The 23,357-nt window shown below is 38.2% G+C and overlaps 1 protein-coding gene across 1 annotated transcript in view; it reads right to left on the bottom strand.

The window, feature by feature from the left end:
• Positions 1-22,374, bottom strand: part of HPGD (15-hydroxyprostaglandin dehydrogenase) — a 28,433-nt gene extending 6,059 nt beyond the window's left edge. The window contains exons 1-4 of the mRNA XM_054575937.1: positions 22,282-22,374; positions 21,853-21,976; positions 18,587-18,693; positions 12,455-12,551 (exon numbers count right to left, since the gene is read on the bottom strand). Of these exons, the coding sequence (XP_054431912.1) occupies positions 12,455-12,551; positions 18,587-18,693; positions 21,853-21,976; positions 22,282-22,374 (421 nt within the window). The remainder of the gene's footprint in view (positions 1-12,454; positions 12,552-18,586; positions 18,694-21,852; positions 21,977-22,281) is intronic.
• Between the last annotated feature and the right edge of the window lie 983 nt (positions 22,375-23,357).

The raw sequence follows: 23,357 nt of genomic DNA, 5'->3' as shown, positions 1-23,357 counted from the left end.
TCTAATTTTCAGTTTTCAAGTCTAGATTTTTAAGAGTATATATTCTACATTTTTAAAGACTCCCAAGCGGCTGAAGAGGTTTAAATTGCTTGAATGGAATTGAGAGATTATTGTTTGTCTTCATTATAAATTAGTATGCATTTCCCTGTCAACAATCACACCTCTAAGTGTGTAGGAAAATTAGAAGTTAACTTTTTTCCATTTTGATCTATAGTAATGCCTAGATCTTCTCACCCTGTGACCTCAGAAAAGAAAACCAGAAATAAAATCTATGGTCCTCTTTTATTTCTTTTCATAATCATGTGCTCAACAACAGAAATCAAGCAATGTTAGAATTTATTTAATTTTATACATATACACAATAGTAAGTAATTAAAAATATGATTAATTTCATGGTCTGGGGAAAAAAAGCAGTATTGTAGCATTATAGCATCTTTTCTCCCCTTACCCAATTCCCTCCACCCCTGCCCCCATAAAACAACAAGGAAAAGCCATTTACCATAGTAACTATTGCAATCAAGCTTATTTCTCATAATTGTCAATTCTCCATCTAATCAACAGTAAGATTTTTAACTAGAGTCATTTATATATTTTGCTTTTTAACTAATGCCTTGAAGTAACTAATTTTCACAGTTTGTGAAATTCGTGATTTCTGAGTCAAGAAATAGTGATTCCTGATTACTGTTGTTACTATCAAATGTCACGCGAGTAATACTCAACTATTCTGCTGAGGCACGCTCATCTCCACCCAGCTAACCAGTCCCAGAACACCACCAATCAGCGTGCGATGCCAAAGTTCAGCCACAAAGGCAAACCTTAACCACTCCCTGGGTGCCTGCCAGGTCTCAATTTATAAACTATGTTTTCTCAAGGGCAGTTTAAATGCTGAGAATGATTTCACGCATTGTGTGTCCACCCAGTGATCTCAAAGTACTGTAACAGTTGGTTCTCATCTTGTTTTGTTTTGTTTTGAAGTTAATTCAAATGTGCAATTCAATTAAGTTTGGCAATATCAGTCAACAAGAAGTCATGATGCATGCACAGGGTACGCGGTTGTATTAGGAGTTGAGATAAAGGCAATAAATAGTTGCACCAGGCACTGCTGCTTCTTATTCCCTGAAGTTACTTGCTGTTTTACCCTCTCCTTAAATGTTTCTCAGGCAAAGGCAGCGTGGTTGTAGGATGGTGTTCACCAACGGCAGGAAATGCACAGTGAACCTTCATCAGAGATAAGCTAGTCAACCAGGCTGCTGTTCATAAATGTTGTCAAGGATGAATTTGGAATGAATTTTTGTTATGCATGTTGAGGTACTGAACTTCTGAACCCAAGCCAGTTCAAACTGTCACAGGAGTGTAATAAATCAAATACTGTTATATTGTTTCTCTTTAAGAAGCCAACACAAGACATATACTTTCCTTTAAAGGTAGGGTTGAAAAAGCAACCAGAACGTGAGGAATTTGCATTTTTAAAGTGGCACTTGGCTTTATGAATCTTGTTGTAAAGTTCTGATAACATTTTCACTGCTTTCCTGCCACGTGTTTACTCTTGCATTGTTTCACTTTCTGATATTAGATCAAAAGCTGCATAAATTAATTTTAAACATGCAGAAATTGAGATACATACAATAAAAGTTTTGACATATGTGTACACCCCTGAAAACACAACCACAATTAGGACAATAAACGGGTCTGTCCCCTTAAGCTTCCCCAGGTCCCTTTGTCGTCCCTCCCTTTCACCTCCCCCCCCCCCCCCGCCCCCCGCCCCAGGCTACCACTGATCTGCTGTTTTGTGTCACAATAGATTAGTTTGCCTTTTCTGGAAGTTTATATAAATGTAATCATACAATACCAACTCTTTTTTTGTCTGACTTCTTTCATTCAGAATAATTATTTTAAGATTCATATGGTAGTGTGTATCGATAGCTCATTTTTCTTTTTTTTTTTTCATGAATACTATTTCACTGTAAGATTAAACTCATCAATTGTATATACATTCACCTGTTGATAGATATGTGGGTTCTTTACAGGTAGGGGTATTAGAAATAAAAAAATTTATTTTTCAACTATTTTTATTTAGGGAAGTTGGAATTAATTTAAATAAAGAACTTTTATCTCACAGTACCCGTAGAATTTTAACTGTTGCTTCTTATGTTTCCAACAGGTAGGATGGGTTAGTGATCTGCAGTGTTTTTTCCCAACTTGCCAGCTGACTTTCTTTTTTCTCTTTTTCCCAATCATCTCTGAACTTTTCATTGGCCTCCTGCCCCACTAAGGGGTGCCCCACTCCTGCGACCTTAACGCCTCAGAGCTTTGGTGTCACTGACCTCAGACACCACTTTGGTGTCCACTTTGGATGGATTGTATAGAGTTGTTGTTGTCCAGAGCATCACCAAGATTGAAGTCCTCCCCTTCTCCCCGCAGGCAATGGTAGGCGGCAATCTCCTTGATGTTCAGCAGGGCCCTGTCCTCCTGGGCCTGGCGCTGCCCCTCTGCCCCTGGCTGGGTCAGCTCTGTCTCCAGGTGCAGCGGGGTCCCATTGAGCTCTTCCATCTGCACGGCATCGCGCGTCTGCACTGCCCTCAGGCTGTTCTCTAAACTGGCCTGCAGATTCCTCATTGAGTCCAGGTTGATTTCTAAGGACTGGACCATATGTCTCAGCTCCATGAGTGTCATCTCAGTGGCTTCTATCTCAGCTGTCACTGTGGTGATTTCCTCAGTCTGCTGGGACCAGTGTTTGTCTAGATCCTCTCAGTTCTTTTGAGCCAGTTCATCATACTGGGCCAGATGTCTGCCATGATCTTGCTGAGGTGCTGAGATTTGGGGGCATCCAACTCCACTGTCAACCCAGCATTGGCAGTCTGGTTTTAGAGACCATTTATTTCCTCCTCATGGTTCTTTATGAAGAGCAGCTCCTTTCAGAGCCTCAGTCTCTCTCCAGCTGCAGCTGAGTGATAATGGGTGTCTTTCAGAGCTCGCTGATGTTACTCAGCACAGAATGGCACATCGCCAGCTCTGTCTCATACTTAACTCTGAAGTCATCAGCAGCAAGATAGGCCTTGTCAACCAGCAGAACGGTGTGGACACTGTCCACAGAACTTGCAAAGATCTGGGCCCTCAGGTCATCGGTGGTCTTGAAATAATGCCCTCACTTAAAATCTTGCATACTGTTTGGTCTTTATGAATGTTGAAATTGTGTGTTGAATGTAAAAATATGGGCTTTATATTATTCTCTTATGTCATTTCATAGTAATTATTACTTATGAAGAAATTGTTATCTTGGAAATATATCTTAGAAAGAAGCAAAGTTTTTAATCAATTGCATTATAATCAAATCTATAACCATGCCATTTTAAATTTTGTCATTTGTAAACAGTCATTGTTTTACTCTAAAAAGAAAACAAAAGAAAAGAAAAGAAAAGAAAAGAAAAAGAAAAAGAAATAATGCCCTCAGTCTCTGACCTGAGGTCCTTTCTTTTCCAGGTGTTCCAAGATTTTGCTCTCCTCCTATTATCAGCCTCTCACCCTCGGCAGGTAGGAGGCCAGGTGGACATTCAGGCATTGCACAGTCTCCTTCTTGCTCTGGGTGCCCCTATGCCCTCCAGACCCCCGGCCAAGCCCCCAGGCCCGCAGCCACCCTGCATGCTGGTGGAGTGGGACACAGAGATCTGGGGGCCTGAACCCCCAGTGCCTGCATAGACGCTGGCCATGCTGCTGGCCAGCCAGGTCTGGTGGCTGGGTGACTGCATGTAGCCCAGGGTCAAATAGTTTGTGGAGAAGCTGGAGCAGGTATTGAAACTCATGTTGATCAGGGAAGGAGGCGAGAGGCCACAACTCAGGTTCAAGCAGCTCAGCTGACTTTCAGTGTAGAGATTTACTATCTCTACCTAAGTGTGCTGCTTTGAAAAAGGTTAAGTGAGAGGAGAAAAGCTCTTTTTCAAGCTTTTCTTTTTTTTTTTTTTACAATGATTTTAGTTGGGATGAAACATTTTCAGAAATCAAACATTTTCTATTGGCTCTCAAGACACTTTTTCCCTTCACAGGTATAAGTATTATTGCTATTGCGGTTAAGCTTCAGTATTGGTTAACCATACTTTTATTACTTACCTGAAACCCACACACCAACATATAATGTTTCTATGTGCTTCAGATAAAAATGCGTTCTAACACTGGTAATAAGGGTCAACACAAAGAATTCGTGATGAGTGTGCCAAGTGTGCACGGTGAGTCTGGGGACACCGTTCATGTGGTAGTTTGCATAAACAGCGCCCCGTGATGCTTGTGTAGCTTACATCCTACACAACTGTATAGGGCAGCGGAAAGTGACTGCCCAATATAGTAGAGGAAAGTGACTAAGCAAAAGAGAGAAAAAGTGAAGGGATTAAAAAAAAACAAAACAACAAAAACCTCACAGACACAGACAACAAACAGTATGGTGATTACCAGAGGGTAAGGGGACTGGAGGGAGGTAGAAAAGGGTAAAGAAAGGTGGGATAAGTGGTTATGGAAAGAAACTTGACTTTGGGTGGTGAACATACAATATAATATACAGATTATGTATTATAGAATTCTATATTTGAAACCTATATAATTTTATTAACCAATGTCACCCCAATAGATTCAACAAAAAAGAGAGAGAAAGAGAAGGAGGAGCAGGTGGAAGGAGAAAAAGAAAAAGCAAGCTTAATGTTGGGTCATAAAAATCAAGGATAAAAGTATTTCAAGAGACCTAGAGTGGTCACTGCCGTCAAGTGCAGAATCAAATGAGAATCACACTCTTTGAGATATGAACACGTCTTGATATCACTCATCTAAAAGTAGTATCTCTCTCTTGGTCTCACATATTTCTCCAGCCACCATGCCATTTCTCATGGCAATAAAAAGTACTCAAAAGAGTTGTTATTATAGTCATCGTCTCTACTCCTCACACCCATTTGCTCCACAGCTCACTCTAATGAGGCTTTCACCGGACGACTCCAGGCAAACAGATCTCCATGGCCAATGCCTTGCTAAGGCTACGCCTCTTGTCTTCATCTTGCTTGATACCTTCCTCAGTAACAGCCAACACAGTTGATTCTGCTTGAAATAATAATCCTTGAAACACTTTTCTCTAAATTTACACTGGTGTTGCTGCCTCACACTGAACCAGCAGCTCTGTCTCTTGTCCTTTGTCGGCTCTTTCCCTTTGACCAGACCCACGAATGTGCTGGAGAACTCCAGAGTGGCCCTGGGCCCTCCTTGTTTTTCTATGCACACTCCCCATGTGACCTTATCCATTCTTCAGGATTAAATTCATTCTTTAAATGTCTCGTGTCTCTCTCTCTTCCCCCACCCCACCACACACACACACACACACACACACTTCTGGATTTAAATTTTAGATCTCCACCTAGGGCCTCGTGTTCTGTACTGAACTCCAGAGAAGGCAGTTTGGGTTCTTTAATGCCATAGATCCCATTAGTTTTCTTTCCTAAAACATAGTGTATGCTAATTCAAAAGGTTTTATAGGGGTGAATTTATCTTAGAAATATGTGTTTGGTACCAATTAAGTGCCAAATAAAATGAAAGCATGTTTTAAATATAGTCAATTGAAACATATAAAAGCAATGGAAAGACATCCATTTTATCAGAATGTTACTTACAATATTTAGCTGTTTAAAAACGTCCTCTTAATCAAGTTTATCAAGAAGGACTACAGTACAGTGGTTTTAGAGTTTGGGTGCCAGACTCACTGAGCTCAAATCCTCTATCCACCACAATGAGCTACGTTAGCTTTGGAGGGGCATGTGCTGTGCACCATAGTGTTTTTCTTCTGTGAACTAGAGTAGAAATAGTAACTACTCTGAGTCTGGAATGAGCTAATTTACATAAAATACAGCACTGCCATGTAATAAGTACTACTACTTGCTATTCTTTTTGTAAAAATACAAATTAAAAGCACAAATATAATAAGCCATATAATAAGCACTACTACTTGCTATTCTTTTTGTAAAAATACAAATTAAAGTTCAACATTTTTCCTTTAAATACAACATGTCAAAGTCTTGTTTTATTGACTTATTTACTTATTTATCCACCTTGTACCTTCTTATGAAAATGTGACTTTTGCACTAAAATGTCACATCTGGTACAGAGCCCTACCTTGGTTTGGTTTCTGAACCCTGGCTAGCTGTGGACTGTTGCTAATCTTAGTTCGAAAGGCTTTATAAAAGTGCATTTATTTAAGATGTATATGTTTAGTACGTTTCAAGTATAAAGTATAATGAAGGCATATTTAACTATACTGTTGAAATGTGCAAATCCAATAGGAGGACCCCGGCACAGGGGCAGGGTAGCACTTGATTGGCGCAACAGCCAGATCAACCCTCTCCAGCTGCAGAGGAGTCTTGCCCGTATAATGACACAGGACCAACTCGTTGCTGGAACTGATGTGGGTTTTTTAAAGCTTGCAGATTAATTCTCATATGCATAGGGAATTTATTTGTCTTAATGTGAAAAGATTTAAGAGTAGCAACAAACAAAGGATTGTGACAATGAGAAAGCAGTCTCTGAAGAAATGTCATTTTGTTAAATGTTGTGAGAAATCTTTTATTTGTGCTTCAAAATTAATAACGTACATTTAAAAAGGATAGATTTTTTTTTTCAGTCTTATTCTAGGCTCACCATTGTGCAAGTTGATTTGAAGAAATGTAAAATGGCTCTCCTCAAAATATAACATGTCTAGTTAGTAACTGGTCTATTATGTCTGTCATAACTGTAGATTTAGGAAAAAAAATCAATAGAGGGAGAAATTCTACCCACAAAACAGAGACATATTTTCTATAACCACTCAGGATAATAACACCAAATGGCCACAGACTGATGAGATAATTATAAAAAAATTAAATGACTGAAAATTACATATGTAATTATAGAAGAAATAAGGAAGTGATTTAGAAAAATAAAACATAATTTCCATTTCCACATTTGTTCTTTCATCTTTAATAGTCTTTCTACCCATACTTTAAAGAGATAACTTTAATCTCTACATCTCATAGAAGATAAAAAGCTCAAAAAAATTGTGCAAAAAACTGAAATATGCTCAGATAGGGCAATTGTACTCAATCATAAAACATGTTTTCTTTTAAATAAATAGGAGCCCTGTAAAATAGACTACAGAAATGCTAAAGAAATTCAGCTTAGGAAAATAAATTGTGAATCTAAAGATACTGATCTTTGATCTTTGAGGTCAGCAGAAGTGCCAAAAAGCAGAAATGTGAATTCCTCACATTTCCTTTACCACAAAAAGAAAATGTCTACCCATCTTTCTGTTTTTAACCATGACTTCTCTAACACGAGGTGAAAAGGAGAACTACTGAGAATCTATTTATCTATGTTCGTGCAGAAAGCTGACCGAAGTAACTGGTGGACTTCCCCATTACGTGATTTTCCCACAAAATAGAATATTGTATCTGATGCTGCTTTTCCTCTCAGTCTCCTGTTTGCCATAAACACATAAGGTGTGAAATAGGATGACATAAAAAGTGGCATAAGCTCCCATAAAAGTACTACATCTTCTATAATTAAAATCTTTCCAGGGAGGTTACTTTAAGAATTAACATCGTTAATTCTGACAATGTTGCTCCCAATATCCCATCAAAATCTGCCTCCCTAAAAGTTCAGGCACGGCCTAAGCTGTGGTGAGCTTCCTAGCCGCTCAAAGAGTATCGCCATGCAACCTGGGAGTTAGCTCCGAAAAGTGTGGGCCGAGGACCAGAATCAGAATTTCTGGAGTAGGATTTTTAGGACCCATCCCCAGACGTACTGAGTCAAATCTGCATACGAACAAAGTCCCTAGGTAGTATCTACGCATGATAAATTCTCAAACACTATTCATTTCCTAGTAGTCTTTCTACCCCCAGGCGAGGCAACCCTAAATCTTTTATCCATTCCTTAAAAGGTCAATTTAAAACTGTTTCATCTTTCCTACTTATTTCTTTTAGTCAGTCTTCTTAATAATTTTAAGCCATAGACGACAAAATGAACACCATGGAGAACTTCGCCAGTACTAAGCAAGAAAGGTGGCTCACGTATTCAATATTCATATTGAATATTCAATATTCAATAGTTGGCATCTGGCCAACTGAAGTCCTGAAATATAGGTTCATCCATTCCATGACATACACTAAAATATAGCAAAATACAGTTGCTTTTATTACTACTGCTAATTCTCACCACATGTTCCAAGTTATGAAGCCTATTTGATATTAACTGTTTAACTCTAAACTGAAGAAAGTTGACCTCTATTGTAGGGACTTGTAAAAGTTAAATGTGGTATCACAGACCCAATAGTTTATCACAATGCCTGGAAGTTGGCAGTTGCTAACTATGTTAGACCTTGTGCCTTTTATCAACCATAGTTGCACAGGTAGTACCACGTGAGTTTATTTTTAGCCTGGAGATGAAGGAAGGCGATCAATGTTTTTTGCCTGAAATTTCTGGTTTGTCATGATATTCCAGTCCAACTACTGCTCTTCAGACTGTGGGAGTCCCAACGCCTTACAACTCAGTATCACGTTTCTCTTTAAATGGTCTATGCTGTTATTTCACCCGCTATATTGATACAAGATACTGATTATATAGCTCTTGGGGTAGAAAATTTGCCTCCTTTTATTTCCCCATTTCCTTTCTGTGAATGCTCAACATATGTTTGATTAACTTGAATTTGTTACTTAAAGTGGTAACTTTAGCAGTTCCACCTTAACACAAACGGCAAGCTAATTATGTTGTTTTAGATAAGACTTATATAGCTCATGTGAGTGTGTCCCTGGGCTGACACTTAAAGACATACTAAAAAAAAATTTTTTATGATTTTTATGATTTTTTAAATTTTTTTGAGACTCTAATATTTCAACTCAGAGTAAATAAGGCTCTCATGGGATCTCCCACAAAATGCCACCAAGTGACCCAGAGGCACGAAGAATGCCTCCGGAACACCGAGACCTCAGTAGCTGAGGATGTAGGCAGGCAGAAAACAAGATTATAGGCAGATTCTTTTTCTTGTGACAACTACTTTGTTCTTCCCACTGTTTTTAGCAACTAAGTACATAAAAAGCACACTTGATTTTTACGGGATGTTTTATGGGAACACAGACATTTAATTATCTGCATTAAACCAGGCTTCACTCTTCGCTGTTATTCTTTCCAACTTCTCTTTTAATAGTTAAGGATGAATGTGACAAAGTGAGTGCCGATTTATATATTGTGTTTACAAATAAAAAGTCATATAGAAATGTCTATGTGGTGGACAATGATCAGAACAACTTCTGGGCCTCCAGACTGGAGCACACCCTTCCCTCAATATGCTGAGGAATCATTCTCCACTTTAACTACTCCTATGTTTGTTAAAATTATTAATTGCATTTGATATTCAGTCTGCGTCAGTGGTCATTACTCATTAACTTCTCTGCCCAAACCAGTGTGTCAAGGTTCTTACTATGACAGTGAAAGACTCCACTGAATCTATGCAAGAGATCATGATGGTGGACTGGTTGACTTGAATGTAACCCACAGCTATGTCTTTAGTAGAGTGAGCAGTGGGAGGAAAACAAGAAAAATCTGTGAGGAAGGAAAGTTTGGAAAATAAAAGGAAGCAAACAGTAGAAATACTCTTCTTATAATTTTGTGAATTACACCTCAATAAAGCTGGGTGAAAAATAATTTGACTCTGGAACTCCTCAAAGACATTTTTTAGTTGTCTGCCCGCTACCCACACGCTCTGACTTCAAGGATATGAAGTTGCTGATAACATTCCTGAGGAAAGTGTGAAGCCAGAGAAGTCCACAGTTATCTTCTACGATTACAAAATTCTGAATTTCAGCATGGAAAGAACAGAAGCTTTTGGTGAGTGGATTAAATGAAATATGTTTTAATACTCTTACTGAGACCAGGGCTCCTTAGTGACAAAGCCCTGGTAGGTGGAGAGGAGGCAGGTGCTGTCCAGGTTGGCCGCTGGCAACAGAAACAGTATAAATGCACTAGGTGTGGAGGCCCAGCATTAAGAAGGGAGGGTGCCTCCTTTCATACTGACAAAGGGGCTGAATCAAATAGAAGGGACAAAGATAAACTATTTAACCATTATAAGTAGAGTCACCCTGCCTGTCAGCTAGAGTATCAGAGGGAGGAGCAGTTGGGAATGCGGTGATACTCATGAACTCTAAGAGTTCAAGAAAGATAATTTAAAACAAGAACAATCTTATCACTGCATTTACATTCATTCATTGTTCTGTCTGTGTGATTAGGGAAGGATCCACACATGGTCCCAAATATTGGCACTGAAATGGGTAAGGAGAGAATTAACACCCAAGGGTGGGTTGTGTGATAAATACCAAGTTCTTAGCCCAGAAAGCAAAGTGGATCTCTAACTGTAATCCTTAAATTGCTCTTCTTGTGTGTTTTGACTTGAGACTTTGGTAAGCTCCCCAAATGTTTTCAGGGCTTACTCTGTGTGTCAAATGGGGGCAAAAGCTTCTAATTTCACTGAAGGTTTAGTAATGCAGTTTTAAGGTTAAAGCAGTGGCTTGCATACACTAGCAGTATTTGACAATCCTGTTTCACCACATTCTGACCGGTCTTGAGTATTTATACTAAATCTGTGTTGATCTGATAGCTAAAGCATCAGAGGCAGATTTCAGAGGTTCAAGGACCATCTGACAATGATTCCTGGAGAATGAGAAAATGCTGAGAGTCAGACACTAGGTACCAGCAAATGTGACTCCCCAGATACTACTGGAGCTGGGAAGTGGAGGGCAAGGGGCGGGGACACCAACTGTAAAAGGACCACACTAACCAAACCAACCTGGTAATTTAAGCCAGTCTCACTATTTTTGGATGTAAATAGCTTAGACTTGCTGTCACTACTGATCAGAATTCTAAAACTTCATTAAGAGCTCTTGAACTATTCAAGAACCATTGATTTTTTTTTTCTAGAATTTTAAAAGTAAGGGATCTGGCTAAGATGCTCCCGAAGTTCCTGCCCAAGTAATAAGATCTCAGTAGATAGCAAATCACTCTGCCCTGAGTGAAGCAGTTTAGATTGCACGTTTCAGTAGAGATGAATACCTGTCCACAGGCATCTACTTTTTCCTTAGGCACACAGCTAGGCTGCATTTCCCAGGCTCTCCTATATTTAGATGAGCCATGAGATCAAATTCTACACTGGAACATGAGCCGAAGTAGAGTTTGCCATTACTGGGTGGGGGAGGGAGGTTTCTTTTGAAATGCCCTAGCTATGCCTTCTCAGAGTTCTCTTTCTATTGGAGAGGAGTCTGCAATGCCACAGTGAACCTTGAAAGCTCTGTGGTGAAGACAGAGCTTCTGCCAGCCTTGTTTTCCAAATGACTGCATATAACAGCGGTTCCCTGCAACAATTACCTCGACCTGGGCTGATGTATGAGTGAGGACTAAGTGCATCCTATGTTTAAGCCATTATGTGTTTGGGTCTATTTATGATAGTAGTTTAGCACTGAAGGGTGGCAGACTAGGTCACCCACAAATATGCTACATTTGCATAAGGATTGTTTTGGAGTAAAAAGACTTGAAAAACAGCAGGTACAAGAAAAGGAGTGGGACCTCCCCTTTTCTTCCTAAAAGCAGGAGAAGCGGGAGTTAAATATCTATGTAAAAGATGCCCTGCCTACACCAGAGAGAAAGAAACATTCTTGTCACCAGAGAGGGGGAGTCAAGTCTGAGAAATCTGTACAGACCTTGTTAAAAAGAGCTAACTCTTCCTTTTGTCTCCCTATATATTTTAGTCACTTTTCTACAATTGCTTCTCTTTGTTCAATGTTTATAAGCACTTAGGCTTAGCCACTTCTTTGGGTGTCTATTTTCCACTGGAGGGGCCCATGTGCATGTAAAAATCTGTACCCGTTTCTCCAGCAAATCTATCTCATGTCAACTTCATTCTCAGGCCCAGACAGAGAGCCTAAGAGAGCAGAGGTAAAGTATGGCCTCCCGACAGCATATCCCCACTAGTATACCTGACATGTTTTAAAACTCCATGTTCTTACTAAAATCACATGGGAGTAGAGACACCTTAACTTTGTTTTGTACTTTTCACTTTGTCAAAGGTGCTTTTACATATATTACTGATCAGGAATTTCACAACAACCTTTGAAAAACACTAACACTGGAAATACACACACACACACACACACACACACACACACACACATATATATATATATTTAAAAAATCGTACTGCAGTAAGAGAACTTATGGAGTCACAGTTTGAAATAATAGAAATATAGAGTTCAAACTTTTGATTTGCAATAGAAAATTCCATAGAGCCATTAAAAAACCAAAAATTAAATTTTCAACTTCAAACCCAAAATGATAATAAATATACTCTGAAGATTTAGTTTTGGGGTTCAAATCACCAATAAGAAATTCTTATTGACGAAACAAGCGTCCTTACCTGCCAAAGATGACATATTGATAACGACGCCACCTTCACCTCCGTGTCGCTTACTCATGTAATCCAAACCAAGATAGGTCCCACTGATGACAGAAACCTAATCCAGAGGCATGAACGAGAAAAGCAATGAAGCTGTCACACTCTGCCATGCAGTCACACACCAGCGTCCACTGCTATCCCAGGTACCAAAGTAGGTTCCTGAAACTGTTATCAATGAAGGGTTTTGAAATGGCTTTAAAAAAAAAAAAAAAAAGTTAGTCATGGACCTGGATTCTCTTTTGTTTGCCTGAAGGTGTGGAGCTCATCACATCTCTGGCAGAACTTCACTTCGCTGTCCAACCTGAGATTTTTATGGTGAAGATTGTATCCCTATAGCGTTTTGTCAAACTTTAACTCAGTTTGCAGCATCCCTAAGAATTCTACATATTCTTTTTCTAAATAGTGGATATAAATGTTATTTATCTTTATTAGGAGCATATGGTTCTCATGTCTGGGAGCCCACATTCGTGTGCTCTGTTTAATTCTCTTAGACCTTGCAATATAGAAGAGGAGAAACCCTTAATCTCCTACAGTTTTCATTTGCTTTTGTACTTCTTCCCCACGTAATACAGAGGAAGGTCATCTCCCAGCTTTAGTGCAGACAGTGATTAACCTAATTTAGCCGTGGAAATCCCATTCTCCTTGCCAGCGATTGGTTTAGGAGCTGGCATGTGACCAATTTTTAGCCAGTGAGATTTGAGGAGCAGTCAGCTGGAGCGGGTGGGTGGGTCTAGCTTGGGAAGGGGGGGGAGAAAAACACAGACTCACAGACTACTTTTGTTACTCTTAAGAAAACCAGAAAGAAATGATTACATTACTCCTTTTTCATTGGTTTGTATGGCTGCAATGAGTATTGCTAACTAGCATCTTTATGATGAAACAACAAAAAGGATGGCAGACAGAAGAGTAGGTAAGAAACTGGGTCCAGAAATCACTGAGATGGACGGACAAACAGTCCTGACGCTGCAGTCATGTTGTGTGCAGTCAACCTTCACCGAGTTCAAGTGGGAGATTTCCTGTCACTTGGGGTATGTGGTCTTCACTAATGTCTATCACTTAACTGGGTTCATCACGGCTTACATGTCTGCTTTTGATGGTTCACTAGGCTTCAGTACTCATCCCTACATGGAGGCACCTTCTCTGTTTTATTCTAAGATTTAAAAATTCACCACTACCCAAAACAACTTGTAATATGAAACTGTTATTTGAAACCCTACTTTCTGTTAAGAGCTCCTTCCCCTTCCAATTCAGACTTGTAAAAGGTGAAAATTTTCTTTTGATATCTTAATTCCTACTTTTTTTCATTCCTTGTAATACTGCAAAGAAAAAGATACAATAGATAATGAATCTGGAACTGAAGACACATATATGTCTTTACCTTCTCTTAATTTAAAAAAATCCTTTGGGAGTTTTTAGAAAAGTATTCAGAGCTGACTCTCTACCTAATAGGAATTTAGAACAAAATGGTAAGTTGAAGAGTCTATTCACTTAAACTGTGTGTCAGTTTGGTATTAAGTAGGCTTAGAGAGAATGAGTAAAATATCCACATGATTCCTTTTAAAATGGAAACACAAAACATTAATGGTTTATATAAGAAGGGAAAAATGTAGATGGCTGAAATTACTGAAGTTAGATGCTATTAGCTTCTGCCCAAGTCTCCAGCATGTCTGAACAGCATTTCTGCTTATGCGTATTGGCACTATGCTTTATTCTCAGGTATTTACAGCTTGCTGACACCCCACTTTTGTGTTTTCAACATCTACAAGATGCAACCAGATAGAAAACTTGGGAATGTGTAAGCTTTAATTTTTTTTTTTTTTTTTTTTTTAAGTAAGATTGATTCCCAGGTCTTTGGTGGAGGAGGAGGAGAAAGGATAATTTTCTCATCCATTATCAGGATAAGAACTGAGTAACTTTTGCAATGAAAACATTCTTGGAATAAATCTACACGACAAGGTCTAATGCTTTGTCTTTCAGGTTCTTGTCTTTTCTTCAATCCAATTCTCAAGAAATATACTAATACACATGATCTTTTTTTCTGAAATCCCATATCATCCTTTATTTTTCAAGTTCAACATTTTTCCATTTTTGCTATATTATTGTCTTCCCTCTTGTGGAAATTACTTACAATTTTGCAAGCTCTGCCTAACTATGACAATAGTTCAACTGGATCTTTAGATATTATAGAGTAGCACTAACAGAAAGTAGTTACTAATTTAACTTGCAATCAATATCTTGGTAGCCAAGAAAAGAGAGTACATTTGACAACAATGTTTCTACCCATTTCTTTAACTCTTCATTTAGAGGTAGACTAGGACAGAGGAACCGAACTCATACAGAAATGAGATAGTGAGAATGAAGAAAATGTAGGTTTTCATACTTTGGTGAAGAAATGCAATTTATTGACTGAATAATACGTGGTAGCGCTGTGCTGGATGTTTCATTGGTTTATTTAAGCTTAACCTTCCTTAGAAGTTATCTTCACTCTTTCATAAACTAGGAAATTCAAGGCTAGAGAAATAAAAGTTCATGAATTCTAAATTCTGGGCTAAAATCTAGTTTTGGCTATTTCTAAATGCATTCCTTTCCCAAGTTCAAAAATGTGGTCAACTCGTATATTTCTGGGATAAAAAACAGCAATAGCCATGTATTTTGTTTAATTATTATGTGAATATACTAAGGGATTCAATATATGTTAGTTATATGTCCATATGATATTATAAATCCCAGTTGGGTGGGGATAAATTATTTAAGTTTATTAAAGCTCCAGAATGTAAAATAAGTACATTACAGAATATCCTTATCAACATTCAAAGTTAAATCTACCTCTGCCCAATTGCCAGAGTAACCTTTGATAATTATTACAAAGACTTCTTTTATAGTTCTGAGCAGCTATAAATAAGGCTGCTGCAGTCGGCTTCAGACTAAGGAAGAAGTACAGAATAACCTAATGGAAACAAAAGACTGGGAAGAGGTTTCATGTATCTCTTGTATAGAAAGAGTGGTGAGGTCAAACAATAAGGAAGGAGTAAGTAATCAAAGTGGAAGGACCGATAATACTGTTTGGCAATGCTGATGTATTAGGAAATTGCCCAAACATTGTATTAAAATGCAAAATTGAATATCCATGGATGTAAAATATCATAGAATGGTTTTTTATCCAATAAATATTACTACTCTACACAAAACAATTTTCTGCCTTGAAAGAGCTCCTAGCATACTATCATAAATTATACATGTATAAAAATTCTTTCAAAAAATAATAATTTTAATGAAATTTAAAAATTTGTGCATCATATAAGAATGGTATAAATATGCTGTATGAGATTTCAGAAGAGGGAGAAATATGTAGGAAGGTCTTTTAATTAAGTGGTTACTCTCTTACAAGGACAGGAACATAGAAAAATGTGCAAAAGAACACACAGGATTGTATAAGGAGGTAAATTACATTCAGAAGAGTATCTAACTAATTATTATATAAACCACATGCAAATATTTGCATTATACTAACAGAGATAATCAAGTTGGAGAGACGATTGGCCAGACTTTAATCTACTCTTGCAATGGGTGTTTTAAGTGGGAAGGGAAGTAATAGATTTTTTTAGTTATATATGGGTAACAAAGGTTATATCTTGCTGTCCTATGTATAATTAAACAAATGTCATCAGTCCCTGTTGTCAAACTAAGGAGTGGCCTATGTTAGCCTGATGAAGACAGATCATTCAAATCCTCTGTGACAATCTCTTCACTATTTTTATGTTTCTTATATTAACTCTAATCATTGCACACTTTGCTGACATCTGATTTCTCAGAGGAAAGACGCAGCAGGTGTACATTATGAATGCACTGAATATAAGAACTTTATACCCTTTTCTATAAAATACCTGTAGATGTGTATTACTGATGAAACTGTTAGAAATATCAAGAGTAGTGCTAAAGGAAGAAAGCTACTGAAAAGCATGATGTGCACTTTTTCACTTGGATAGTTCAATGCAAAAAAAATAATTCTTGTCACTATGTGGTTAGGGAGAGTAGCATAAGTTTATAAAAACATATTCTTAAAATTTCATGAAGCTCCCAACTGGTTGTATATTAATTTTTTTTGTTTTATTTGGCAACCAAAGGATAAAATGAAATATGGTTCATAATAAGTCAGGATAACAACCCAAAATTAAATATAAATATACAGTTTTCTCAACCAGCAGAAGAAAATTAAAGCTATCCAATGGAATTTAAGAAAGAAATAGAAAAAGAACAAAAACAAAAAAAAAAAACCTTGAAAAATAAAATATGAAGTAAAGTAGAAGAACTAAATATTAATAGGCAGGCTGATTAATATCTGTCATTTGAGAGAGAATTGCATTCTGTTCAAAACCTCACAAATCAAGGAGATAAAAGTCAGCAAACGAGTAATTGACACTTGAACAAAAGAAATACTAAAGAATAATTAAAAGAAAAAATTATAAACTATAATCATTTAGAAGGAGGGAGGCACAAATATAAAATTAAATTAGATATAACTAAGCAAATTCAATGGCATGTTGAACATTGATATATCATGATAAAGTACGATTTAGCCAAGAGATATAAGTATGTTTCACAATGAGAAAATATTTCATTTTGCTTACATTACTAGTTTAAATTAGAAGAAAAATCATAGAATTGTCTTAATTCTGAAAAAGCAGTTGTCAGGCATCTCTAAACACACACACACCCCCCAGAAAGATTTTGAGGGAAACTTGACAAATAGGCCTTACAGTTATTTTGAAATATAATGATATCCAAGAACACTTGAGACAAATATTAAAAAAAAATGCAAGGAGCATGTTTGTACTTTCAAACAGTAGCTTTCCTTTTCACTTAAAGGACTTTAGGCATCTATCAGATTTGGGGAGCAACTTTGTACCTTTATCAAAGTGATACTTACCGACTCAGCTTTTTTGTAAACTAGTGTAATTCTCATTACATCCATCTAGTTACTAACAGAATTGAGTAATTACTGCTGGAAATGTTGATTGAAGTCAAACATTTATCAACCAAGCACTGTCTTTAAGATATTGGGCTGATTACTGAGAGGAATAAAAGGGAACATGACACAGCTCCTTTTTTTGAAGGAGTTTATAATCTCCTAGTTGGGGCTCATGAGGTAGGGGCCACTCCTTGCACTTCACCTCGGCCCACTTTCCAAGTGAGAATGACCTCAGCAAGGGCAGGGTGACCTTTTGCACAGCTCTGCTGGGACCTTTTAAGCTATCTTATAGGTTTGGGTTTTACGAAACCCCAGTATCTTATGTCAAGTGTGTTTATCAAATGAGATAACCAACGAATATGTTTTACAATCAATGAAACAGAAATTTTACTTCTAGTTCTACATTTTTGTAATTTAAGTAAGAGCTAAACAGTCACCAAACATTGTGAAAATCACGCTCACGCACATACAAACACACATGCACGCACACATGCTGACTTTCAGGAAAAAAAATCTTAATAATTACAAGGTCCAAAAGTCACTCTAGCCTTGTTTTCTGTTATATGCCTAGAATTAAATTAAGATTTATTTTTTTTAAATAAATAAATTAAGCCAGCCTTGGCAATTTTTTTTTCTCTGTAAAGGACAGGATGGTAAATGTTTCATGTACTGAGTATCATAGGTCTCTGTTGCGGTTATTCAGTTTAGCTATTGTAGCATGAAAGTAGCCAGAGACAATGCGTAAATGTTACTATAGCTGTCATCCCTTTTTACATTTCTTTTTACTTTTTTCAAGCGTTGTAAAACCTATTTTTAGCTTGTGAGTCATACAAAAACAGGTGGTAGGCTAGAGCAGCCTGTGGGCCATAGTTCACCAACTCCTAAATTATGCAATAAACTATGTTTCTTTTCATATTTTAATGTATCATTTTAAGACAGATTTATTTTCATAATTAAAAATCTCAAATATCTTCCTGTTTGTAAATGGAAATGTTTTTCTAGCTTTCTGTAACTTCCCTTTTCCTATGTCATTGTATTGTTTCCGTGAATATAAAAACCATTTTCCTTGAAATCATCACATTATTAAATAATTTTAGACAATAAACATGGCTAAGACAGCTTACCAAATTAATCTGCAGCATTTTTTCCCAGTTTTTCTCATTATTCACTCCAGCATTATTGACCAAAATGTCCAGTCTTCCAAAGTGGTCTACAACCTTTCTGAAAGTATCTAATATCAAAAAAGAGACATTATAGAGATGTTCTTACTTTCCATATATTCATTTATATCATGTCCTCTCCCACAAAATGAATTTTTTTTCACCCACCCTGGAATGAAAATTAGACTCTTGGGCAGTGACTTAACACCTTGCCCGTCCAGGTGTGGTCTGTGAGCCTGCAGTGCCCATCAGTGTTGCCTGGGACCTTAGAGAGGCAGAACCTGTGACCATCACAGACCTACTGAAGCTAAGATCTTACCTTTAGTAAGGTCCGTAGGTGAATTGCATGTACACTGACGTTTGCTTAGCAGTAACTTAATGGTGTAAATTTTAGAGAACTGAACCTCCCATGTGAAGAGCCTTTGGAAGTCAGCTGGGCAGCCAGCATCTCTCTGTCCCTAAGGAGGTACTGGAGCTCTGTGGCTTAGGCTATGATAAATATCCTTTTTAAATAAGTCATATTATCTTCATCAACTGTAATATTAAACACGTCTTCTTGTGTATTCAAATCCATTCTCATAATTTTAGGGAGTCTTGAGATCCTAGTAAGTAAAATTAACTTTTCATTTGATTTGATTTCTTTGATTTTATTTGATTATTGTAACGTCAATGTGTACTATTTCATTCTTTTCTCTTACACTGTTATTACTACTTTGTGTAAAAACTATGTTCAATCAAGGTAAAGTCTGCATAGTTTCTGAGGCCTGAAGGTCACTCATTCCATTGTCCAACTACACACCCAGTTCTTGCAAACCCTCCTAAGCCAGTTCATACTAGGTTTACTACCGTTGTATTGAGAAACACATTATTTCTCAGAGTTGATTTTTACATAGTTCTGTTGATTTAAACTGTTTCCCCAGGCCCTTTAACATTGGTTCTAGTTCTATTACTTGAAACCATAGATACTAATTTTGGCTGCTCTTCTAAATGACAATTTGTGTTCTAAGGTTTTGGGCCCAACATGTGAGTACTTTGAAAAAGGTATCTCCATGCAAACTTTATTTTGATTCAAATAAAATCATAGAATTATTAATAACCACCAGACATATTGAGGAGGGCATGGTTTAATCAGTTCTCAAATAGACAAACTGTTATGCAAAGTAACTGTCAAAAATTGTGCCAAGATATTTTAGTATGTGCCTTTTACACTGCCCTTTATCATACTGGGATGGAAAACAACAAAATAAAAACTTTACTTTTTCATGAAATTTTTAAATGCTTCTTAAGATCTCAAATTGATTCTAGAAAAAGTCCTCCAGTAGGAAAGAAACTTTAAAAAAAATTTTTTGGCATCCCATCTTAAGAATGTTCTTTTCAGAACTTCACAAGCACCTTATAGGAAATTAGGTTGTTACATATGTATGTCTAATAGCTTCTTTAATTTTCTTGTCTTGTTTTGGTCTCCAATGCATTTCTTATATTCTACCCTCATTAATGTATAATACATCATCCCCTTTGTGACATAACACTGAATTTTGAGTTCAAGCAACTTAAAATCTAACTCTTGGTGACATTTATATGCTGTGGTACTCTATAATTAACCTACCCTTTCCCCTGTGCCCCCTCCCCCTCATCCGTGTTGCCCCTCTTCGTTTATAAAAAGAGTTATGTCTTGTTCACCTCCAAGAACATTTTCATCTCTGTATTTTTATGATTCCAATGAAGTCTCCCTTGGCCACTTGCCTAAATTGTTTCAAAAATTGTAGGCAGTTCTTAATCCTGAAATTGGAAGAGTCAATGCCATGTTTTCCTGAACTGCAAATAAGGGCTGATGTCCAGACAACATGTGGATTTCTCATGACCACACACCTTTTCCTGGTCACTTATTATGTGTCTGAGTTTCCTCCTCCACAATCATTTATCCTTAAGGAATGTGTTTACAGCCAAGGTACTAATTTTAAATACAGAAAAGCAAAACAATTAAGGTTAAATGTCACATGTGAAACTATATAAACTCAGACAGAAATAGCTTACAGATGGTCTATAGTGTTTCTTATTCCATCCCTGTGGATGTTGAGATTTGGCATGTCTCTATTCTTGATCCAAAATATCATGTGCAATCAACAAAATATCCTCTGGCAAAATGTGTTCCACCAGCACAGTGTTTATAGATCTCTTCTACTTATGCTTGTAATCCATGTTATAGATCTTTATTTGCATTTTCAGTTTTAAATTATACATCTTTCTTTAAAACAATTTCCCTTAATACTCCCTTCTAACATGCTACTCTACTTTTGTTCCCTTATGGAATATCCCACCATTTTCAAAGAGAGTCACACTTCAATGTTCCTTTAAGAACAGTGGAGTAACTTTTACTGAAATTTTTGCTCCCTTGATAAAAAATGTGCCCAACAATTTACTCAGACTTTCAATAAAACTTTGTGAGATACAAATATTTTATTTTTCTCTTCTTTCCCAGAAAAAAATTTTTTTCATGCACATCTATTCAGCTTCTATATGACCCAATCTGTTTATATTCCAGTATGGTCCCTGATATTTCACAAGTAGATTGTTCTATATTAAGTGAGGAGACGGAAACAGGAAAGCATTGAGGAAAGTCTGATAGAAACTTTTCTTCTGCCACTCTACTACTGTAGCACAACTATTATTGTTTTTAAAGTACCATCTCATAGGGGAAAAAACAAAGGGAACATGTGGTTAACAGCATCCAGCATGTCTGTGATGATGACCCTTGATCTTGCACTCTAGTACATTTTAAAGAGAAACATTGCCACATTAAATTGTCATTGGACTCTGAGTCTTCCAGCTTTCTGAGGAAAGTTGTTTGCCACAGTCCCTTAGTTTACGTTTAATTTTCCAAGTTCCATCTGCAGTTTTAATCATTTAATAACTACTGGTAGCAGTACTGTCTTGGAACACACTAAGGAATTTTGATTACATTCTGCGCTGCCAAATGATTAAAATAAAAGGATTTCTCAAGCTGACTTGGGTTTCCCCACTTCCCACCCCTCCCCGCTTTGAATGTATGGCTATGGGGATGTCAATAGAAACACAACACTCCGAGCTCTCTTGTACCCGCAATCTGGGCGCCCCAAATCTGGGAGCCCCAGCTGCCTCCTTACTCCAGGCTGGCTCTCAGGCCGGGGGCTGCCTTCAGGGTATTGCTAGTTCAAGGCGTGTTCCGCGTTGATGGACGGATCCCCTCTTACCTCTCAGTTGTTCCTGGTCCGCCACATCGCACTGGATGAATAGAGTCTTCTGTGGTTCAAACTGGTCATCCAGAGCAGCTTTACACTTCATACCTGCTTCACGATTCCAGTCGACCAGCGCTACCTATGGATAGAGGAGAGCAGTCCAGGTCCTGCGCAGTTCGTGAAACAGACACGCAAACAGTAAATAAGCAGCAGGACGCTCCTCTTTTGGATCTGACTTTCTGCAAGTAAAGGTCGGGTTTTCTCCGAGCCGCTTTCGAGGTCTGTCTCTCGCGAGAGCATCAGCCTCGGCAGCTTTTGGAAGGGGCAAGGTGGGCACTTGGAGGGCAACCTCCCTATCTCCCCGGGAGACCCGTGGCTTGGCTGGGGTGGCCGGTGAGTCTCGGGGTGAGCAGAGAAGTTTTTGCGGCGCGGCGCCGCTCTTACCTTGGCACCTTTGTGCAGCAGCGCCTCTGCAAACGCTCTGCCGATGCCCTGCGCCGCGCCGGTCACCAGCGCCACTTTGCCGTTCACGTGCATTGTGCGGCCGCTGCTCTAGCGTCGCTGCCGCCCTGCCTTTTGTATTCCTGGCGCGCGCGCGTGCACCCGGACCCAGCGCTCTCCTGCAAGTGGGCGGGGATGAAACTGTCAAGCCAACCCTGGGGCACCCAGGACTATGTCACCTGAACGCTCCCGAGCGCCAAGCTGCTCAATCTTTGCCTTCCTGACTCTCAGCCACCTCAGGCTTCGTTACTGACGGTGAGCCCACGGGAGAAGCAGAAAGGTCATTTCTAAAAAAGATTTCCCTCCATCAGTAATATTGTTATAACTATGTATGGTGCTAGGTGGGTACTGGAAATATCAGGGAGAACACTTTGTAAAGTATATGATTGTCTAACCATTATGCTGTACACCTGAAACCAATACAAAATAATGTTGAACGTAAACAGTAATTGAAAATTAAAATAAAATAAAAGATAAGATTCCCCTTCAGTTCTCCAAGACGATCTCCATAAAATAAGGGCAGAGGAGAGGGTTGGGAACTTGACTTCCTTCTTCTGCCCCCAGGTCTTCTGCTCCCTTGTCATCCCTCCTCCCCCCCCAAAACAAAAACAAGCCAACAAAGCAAAATTTTAGGGGTGTTGCTCTTTTGCCCAATCTAACTTTTTGTGTGAATTCTAATCCCATGGCCTTTGCAGCAGGGGTGGGGAGAGCAGAGTTAAGTAACGCCCCTATTTTTTACGTTGTTGTGTTTTTGACAGACTTTTACAGAGTCTGGAGAGGATACGTGAATTGTGCCCTGACCACAAACCACTGAATCTGTTTTTTTCATGGCTGGGAATTTAGGAATCTATTGACACTTTTATTACAGATCAGTATCAAGTGTGTCATCTTGAGAGCACTCTGCAAGAACTGTCCTCAATTTACTTACGTAGGACTTCCAAGCTGGTGAATTGTTGGTTCAATGAAATTCTCATGCGCTGAATCATACTTGCTTTGGGGCTTGAAGTTAAGTATGAGAC

The sequence above is a fragment of the Pteronotus mesoamericanus genome, unplaced genomic scaffold (genome assembly GCF_021234165.1).
Source record: "Pteronotus mesoamericanus isolate MK-2021 breed Mesoamerican mustached bat unplaced genomic scaffold, CSHL_Meso_final contig_32, whole genome shotgun sequence".
NCBI lineage: Eukaryota > Metazoa > Chordata > Mammalia > Chiroptera > Mormoopidae > Pteronotus > Pteronotus mesoamericanus.
This window is presented reverse-complemented; position numbering and strand designations above follow the sequence as displayed.